Source organism: Mandrillus leucophaeus, unplaced genomic scaffold (genome assembly GCF_000951045.1).
Source record: "Mandrillus leucophaeus isolate KB7577 unplaced genomic scaffold, Mleu.le_1.0 Scaffold789, whole genome shotgun sequence".
NCBI classification, from domain to species: domain Eukaryota; kingdom Metazoa; phylum Chordata; class Mammalia; order Primates; family Cercopithecidae; genus Mandrillus; species Mandrillus leucophaeus.
The window spans coordinates 587,414-594,923 of record NW_012108574.1 but is presented as its reverse complement, the minus strand read 5'-3'; the positions used below and the strand labels follow the sequence as shown (position 1 = coordinate 594,923).

The 7,510-nt window shown below is 43.7% G+C and overlaps 1 protein-coding gene across 4 annotated transcripts in view; it reads right to left on the bottom strand.

Moving 5' to 3' along the window:
- The window catches only part of NPTN (neuroplastin), a 79,398-nt gene that overhangs the window by 2,774 nt on the left and 69,114 nt on the right, over nucleotides 1-7,510 (bottom strand). For 2 of the 4 annotated variants that reach the window (XM_011967121.1, XM_011967123.1), the window contains one exon: nucleotides 811-832. In XM_011967121.1, the coding sequence (XP_011822511.1) occupies nucleotides 811-832 (22 nt within the window). The remainder of the gene's footprint in view (nucleotides 1-810; nucleotides 833-7,510) is intronic. The other 2 variants (XM_011967122.1, XM_011967124.1) reach the window with 1 other exon arrangement.

Below are 7,510 nucleotides of genomic sequence, written 5' to 3'. Positions count from 1 at the left end.
GGGAGGCGGAGCTTGCAGTGAGCTGAGATTGTGCCACTGCACTCCAGCCTGGGTGACAGAGCAAGACTCTGTCTCAAAAAAAAAAAAAAAAAAGGTAATCATAAGCTGGCAGTGCTGGGCCCTCTGGTACTTAACAAATTTGGGTGCTGTTTGTCTGCTTCTCACTCTTTAGTCCAACTCTAGGAGATTCTGCCCAGCTTAGATTGATTCCATACCTGCAGTACTCTCTCTCTTGGATACCAGCAATTGTTAATGGGGCTAGACTGTTTATCCAGGCTACAGTCCAGCCTCAAATTGCATTACATGAGTTAAACTTGGTCAATAACAACCTTTGAAAGTGTAACACATGGAAATACAGGGATTCTTTTACTGTCATCCCTGGTGTAGTGAGAAATTTTGTGGCACAGTATGAGTGCATTAAAAAACATTCCTTAAGCAGCTACAGGTTGAGTATTCCTCATCTGAAATGCTTGGGATCAGAAATGTTTTAACATTGACAAAACAGGAAGCCTCAGATATACTGGCCATTTCCCCCACATTTTAAGCATATCGAATATGCGAAATTTGAAAAAAAGTTTTTTGCATGGTATTCCACTTTGTATGGCCACTGAAAACAAGACTGCATAGCCTATCCTGAGAATCAAGTTGTTTTTAGTCAGATCTGTGTCAAGCTAAGAAATCTGCAACACTGCAACCTTCATTTCCACTCACTGTCTTCCCCTCCAATCTTAGCTACTCCATTTGATTAAAGTGCAAACACAACATAATTCAATCAGATACTGTTCAATCAATGTCCAATAAAGTACTTACATTGGTCCAGCTGGTTCATCATCTACATGGTGTTCAGTTTTTTAAAAATCCATGAGAGATAAGAGAAGAAAGAAGAAAACTGTTAGATTCTGCATAAGGATTAATAGAATAGCAAACTGCAAGTGGCAATCATGGCTACTCACAGCATTTATTAAAGGCCATTCCATCTGGAGGTGCAAAACACTCATGGAGTTATTATTTCTAGATTCAAGTTTAAATGGCAGGTATGTTGTTTCAATGGTTTTAGTTAACACTTTGAATGCTTGTCATGAAAAACTGCAACTGTAGCGGACAGATAGGCTGCAACATTGTTATACTCATCTTGTCCCCAAGTTCCAGTGGTTCACTCTTAAATAGATGAGAAGACAAACCAACATTTCAGTTGTAAAATCCTGCTGTTTGTTTTCTTGTGGTGAATGCATGCAGTTTTGGCTCAATCCTGCAATGTGAATGGATGTGTACAATCTGTACATTTAGCCACACATCCTCACTTCCCCAAAGGGCACTCTGTTTTTCTTGCTGTTTTGTAATCTTTAGAAGAGTCTTTAGTCTGGAGAATGAGATTGAGAAGAGGCAACCACAATAGTTCAACCTAAATTGGGTCAGCCATGCTGGGCTATGCCAGCAACAAGTGTATGTATACCAGAGGATGTTCTGTGACACACCAAGGAGAGCTGAACAGTGGTGACATCCCTCTAGAAAAGACTTCAGAAAGACAGGCTCACGCTTGTGCCCTGGCCAAAACCAGAAGCCAAACCCAGGGGAGCCATGAGATAACTTTTTTAAAATCAAAAAGCTGACATTATATGAGTTTAAGCCTTCTTAAATTGATACTTTATGGTTCTGATTTATATGTCTTTCGTGTTTCAACTAAGTGCAACTTGATCCCCTTTAAGCAGAGATATACATTCAGAGACAGAATGTTTTAAAAAGGCCCACAAGGGGAAGGGAACAAGTAAGTGCTCTTAGTTTGTTTTTATTACACAAAAGTCAGGTAGACTAAATGATTCAGAACAGTTTGATTTCACTGAAGGCTTCTAGAAAAACTCTCAGCAGGATTCCACAAGGGGGCTTGGTGCACATGAAGCAGTTATGGAGATTACAGTCTCAGTGTAGGCATCTGCAGGAGCACACGTCGGGAGTAATGTCTGTCAGAGGGAGACATTGCTCCACCTGTTCCTTCGAGGCAACGGAGAGGCAAAGCCACCGCCAGCACACACAGTGACTGGAGCAAAAAAGGATTTCAAAAAAAAGAACTAACCACAAACCAATGACTCATCAGCCAAAACAATAGGCTAGCGACACACTAGTGTCCACAGGAGTCCACTACTAACAACGGTATACACTATCAAACAGGTACGGAGAACAAACTAAGACTTAAGGACACCCAAGACATCTGTGTGCTGTGTATGCAGTGGAGAGATACAAAGACATACCAGGTACTAAGACACACAAGCCCAGCCTAAATTCTCCCCTCACAACATCCTAATGCTCAGCATCCCGGCCAAGTCAGCTCAGCTACATGCTAGGAACTAAGCACTTTGGGGATTTAAATGAAAAGACACAGGAGCAAACTTGGAATATTTTTAGTGCTCTGGCTGTGCACTCGAAAATACAAAATTCTAATGCAAGATAGCCGAATCAAGAATACACCAATCTACTCCCAAATTTAAAATAAAAAGCAGGGGAGGGAGAATCGCAATAGCCAGGCTAATCTTTTCAAAGCATGACACTGTAGGCACCAACCCAAGCACCTCACACCACGGGCTGTTTTTCCTTTTGGAGTGTGGGTATTCCCTGGTGTCTGATTAGTAATGTCACTTTCCAGCCCAACAAGCTGGTAACATGCAAAGGGTTGCATGGAGGTGTTTTAGCGACAGTGCCTCCGGCGTAGCTGCCATGCCTGCAAGTGGGAGCAGCTGAGATTCACAAGGGGGCAAAATCCCAGGAGCCCCCTTCATCTGTCTCCCCAAATCCACTTTCACACTGACAAACAAAAGAGCCTCATGTCTCCCCACTCTCCTGGACTGAATCACTATCTGCAGCACCACTCTCCCCTACAGGTCAGACAAAAAAACGACTTGACCCCTAACAGGGAAGTCAGGGGAGAGGGAAAGAACAGAATTACAGAAAAAGATACAAAAATCAAAGTAAATGAGGATTAAACAGCAAACTGAAATCCAAATTAGTTGTGAAAGTGAATGAAGTAAACTTGAAGAAAAGTGTTAACATTATGAACTGTGCATCGTATAGACTGAAGCGGAGATTAAACAAACTCCAAAAGCATGCATATCGCTCACTTACCACCATGTTTTAAGGGTTTGATGCAATTGAGGGGGGAAAAAAAAGAAGTCATAGTAACCGACAAATATCAACATACCCCAAACCCTCAGGCCAAAAGATAGCCAGCTTAAACAATGACTGTTCTCTCCACCTCAGTATTACAGCCACTGGCTGGATGAGAGGAAGAGGACTTGGGGGAGAATGGAAACAAGATGCTTCTGGAATCCACCTTATGAGAGTGAAGTTCCCGGTGGAGCTGTAGCACACACTGATTTATCTGTGTGTTCCATCTTCCCAACTGAATGGACCACAGCCCTCGCTCCCCCTATATCCGCCTCATCTAGAAGGGGTGCTCTGCAAGGTCTAGTAAATACCAGACTGCCTAATACAATATCACCTCCAAAAAGATGGCTTTAAAGTCCGAATAATGAAGAGCTGACTCTCTGGTCAAAGGTCCTTTGTCACTGCATTCATCTCACTAGAAGGTTTTATGGTTTCTAAATTCACTTAAATTTTGCCTGACCTTAGCAGGTTAGCATTAAACCCAAGAGAGACTAAGAGTTACTTCCTATTTCCTTCCTTGTTTGGTTCTATTGCATTTTCTCCATAAGGTAACTTGTTACTGACAGATGGCCCCTAGATAACAGACTAGACACTGAATGCATGTTTTAGGTGTCATTTTAAAAGTCGCATTTCTTTTCCAATATCCCCAGCCTGTATAAAGCTGTATAAACCAAATGTTTTGACCAACTAATAGATTTTGGAACATTAGAACAGCTCTTCATTCTAAAGTGTCTAAAAGAGCTTGGATATATCAGAGCCACTAAAAATGGCCCCCCAAAAAGCCTCAAATATCTTCTCCATCAGTAACTTGAAGAGAGTCCCTTTGACTTGCTTATAACAATTATCCCAATGTAAAAACCGAAAGTTCTTTTTTGGTGCCAGCACTTTTCTTAAATCAGCTCCTGTTTTAATATGCTGTCTGTGAGGTCACTAAAATATCCAGAAGAACTGAAGCCCTCAGCAACTAAGTGGGTTCACTCCCCCATTCATTCCTCCAGGGCCTGGGGAGGGGAGGCTTGAGAGCACATGCTGACTGCTCCTGGAGTGCAGTCGGCAGGACACCAACACAGAAGGCGCACCCAAGCAGGTGCCCAGCTGTGACATGGATGGAAGGCTAGAGGCTGATAGCTTGACCTGATCTTTTTAGAGAATTATCATTTAACATTTTCAGGGAATTCAGTCAAGTGGTGAGTAAAGTGAACCAAAAAAAGCTCTTATTTGACTCCATGATTCACCTGTTCCTGAAAATACTGAAGGTAAAGGTGATCTGTAGATTAATCCACCTAGAAGACAACGTAGTGGGCACTGATCCTCAAAGAGACCATACAGGGGACTAAAGGGACACAGGTGGGAACTTTCATGTAGGAAATAGCCTCAGAATACTCCAGTAGATCAAGAAAAAAGACATGGGGCTTTCTTTTCTTTTTTTTTTTTTAAAGGAAGCAGCTAAACCTCAATCCTAAGCATTTTCAATGTGAGAAATCTAAAGTAATATTTGATTTTCTAGTGAAACATAAACTAAACTATATAAGTTGAAATTTGTGCTTTTATACTTTTGTATCGTTCACTTAGTGCTTTTGTAGTAAGGGGATGAGTTACCAAGAACTCACAGACTGCTCAAAATATGAAGACTGTGCGTTCACATAAAAAAAGTTCAGTGAGTCTGAAATGAGCCATGGGTGTATCTTGATAATAAAGTGCTAGTTGGCAAAGAAGAAGTATGCCAGGCCTATAAAAAATCCCCATTTTCCTAATGGTATAAAAAATCCAACACAGAGCCACAGATGGTTATCTGATAGGTAAACACTTAATCACCTCTAACACTCCCAAGTTTGTGTCAAATATTATGTACCTCTTCATTTATTCCAAAACGGAGTGTATGTATATATCTAAATGAAAATTTGGGGAGGAGCGCATGCGAAGAAAGCAGACAGGTAAGTTTGTTCTTCCTATGGAGTGCACAGGGGTTGAGGGGAACTGGCTGGCTAAAGAAGGAAAAGGCAGAGAAGAAGGAAAACTCACCAAAGAACATTCAACTTTTTCTTTTGTTTAATGATTACTTCCAGGAAAGGAGAAGAAAAGCGGGCAGGGGTGGAAGCAGGGAGGAATTTGAGAGAAAGAGAGAAAGACAGAGGAGAAAAACAGAATGGAAATGCTGGAGCAAGGGCAGGGTGTGAAGATGGAGAGTGGAGCCTGGCCCTCACTGGCTGGCAGGAAGGGAAGGAGAGAAGGCAAACATTGCGATTATTCCAGCATCTCAGATTTTTCACCCCAATGCAACAACGAAGTAAATGCTGCTTTCGTTACAATATTCTCCCAAGAGACTAGAGCAAGGAGGTTTTACTTTGCACTTACCCTGCCGTCATCTCTTTTACGGGTAGGATTCGTTCACTGTCTATGATAACTTAGTTTAAAAGAGGTATTTCCAGGAAGCTGTTCAGATTTGCTGGCCACAGATGTCTCCTATAACAAACTGGTCCCCCATTTGAATTCAATAACCAAGGAACTCTTAAAAAAAGAGAGCTGCTTCCCTGGGCAGGTGTCTGCACTTGTCCAACAGAACAATCCTAACCATTTCTCAAATCTAACCTGCCACATGCACTGTGATCGCAACCTCATAAGCGCAGTGACTTCTTATGGGCTGCTGCGTCACTCTCACCAGTGGCGGCCAGCCTTGCCTTAACATTTACAAATCAGGTTCTGAAGCCCATCTATGCCTTCTGTTACCTGACTTTTTAAGCTTCTCAACCTTTCCAAAGGGCAGGCTGAGGAAGGTGGTATTGGCAAAGGAAAAGCATTCTGGGGGGATAAAAAGGCCCTTTTCAGGAATGAGGCATAACTGATCCCACAGAGCCAAGCTGAAAACACACGAGAGACAGACAGCTCTTTCCCTTTACTCCCAGATCTAAACAAAGGTGCACTCTTGCCTTGGGAGTCCTAATATGTAGCAGAAAAGAGAACTATCTGGAGGAAAAAAGCATTAGGAGTACACGAAATCCCAAAGAAAGCAGGTTCACTTCATAAAGTAGGAAAGTAAAGCTCCCAGGGACACTCCCAGGTTGCAGGAAACTAGAGACTCATTTACAGAGGCCATCTGCTCCCAGCCAACGTCCCTCCCATGCCTCTGCCCAGCTCACTGCTGAGTGCACACCTGGAGGGAGTCACCAGATACTGTCAGTGTCATCAACAAACCTCCTCACCAGCCACTCACTCTACTTACTGCAGGCAGAGAGATTTAGAACTGCTGAGAAGAAAGAAAAAGATGGGGAAGGGGCTGTTGCTCTCAAACATGTCCTCCCAGAGAGTCTAAAGCCAATGGCATGCCTCTGGGGCCACACTCTTTCTGAGGGGGCACCAGATGTCACTTTGTATTCTCCACTGGACAGCCAGCTCTGTGGAGCAGGATACAGCACCACAGGTGCACAAACACAGGCCCCAGAACAGCTGGACTACAGCTGGCAACCCCACCATTACCCCAGGTTGGCTGCCACTGAGCCCAGGGGCACACCCATCTGTCTAGTCTAGCCAGGGACAGACTAGTAGTGGTAACAGTTGGCCAATTAATTTCTTTATGCTGGTCATGTTATAGGGTGGGGATGGGGAGCCAGCTGGGAACCTGAAGTACTGCAGATAGAAGTCTCCATCAGCAGCTTCCCCCTTCACAGGGTGAGAGACCAAAAAATCGATCACCAAAAATTTCCCAAGGCTTTTCTGACTCTAGGCATATCCAATAACCTCTGATTTCAGCTCTTGCTCTTTCCAGTGCTTAATGGTGTGCTGTGGTTCTGCTGCTACCATCTCCTCCCTTCCCTGACCCTAGGTCAGCTTGAGGGCACAGCCTCGGGGCATGGACTCCATTTGTTCTGCCTTCGCTATCTCTGTCTTACACTAGATGGGTGGATACATCAGACTCTCCTTTGTCTGTGAGACACAGATGGAAAGCCACCCAGTAGAGAGCCTTGGAAACCCATCAAAGGGACCAACCAAGGAACCAAACGCTGGCTCGTTCCAATGGCTTTTCTGAGAACAGTCTGACTGGGCTGGGGCAGTTACCTACAGGGGCTACACCAGGCAACCATGTGACAACCAGTTAGGTACCTTAAATCTGCCTGAAAGGCCAGGTGGCCTGCGATCTTGGGGTGGCTTCTAGGCTTGACTTGGATTCTCCTCAAGCTCAATCTGCCTGATGATCTGTATTGAAGGAGGACAGAGCTGAACAAAGAGACTGACAGCTGCCCATTCACCGCATGGGGCCTGAAAGGCAGATGGGACTAGGGTTTGGAAAACACCCAAACAGAGGGAGAGAGCTAAGGACAGCTCTAGATGGCTAATGCAAAAAAAAAAAAAAAAAAAA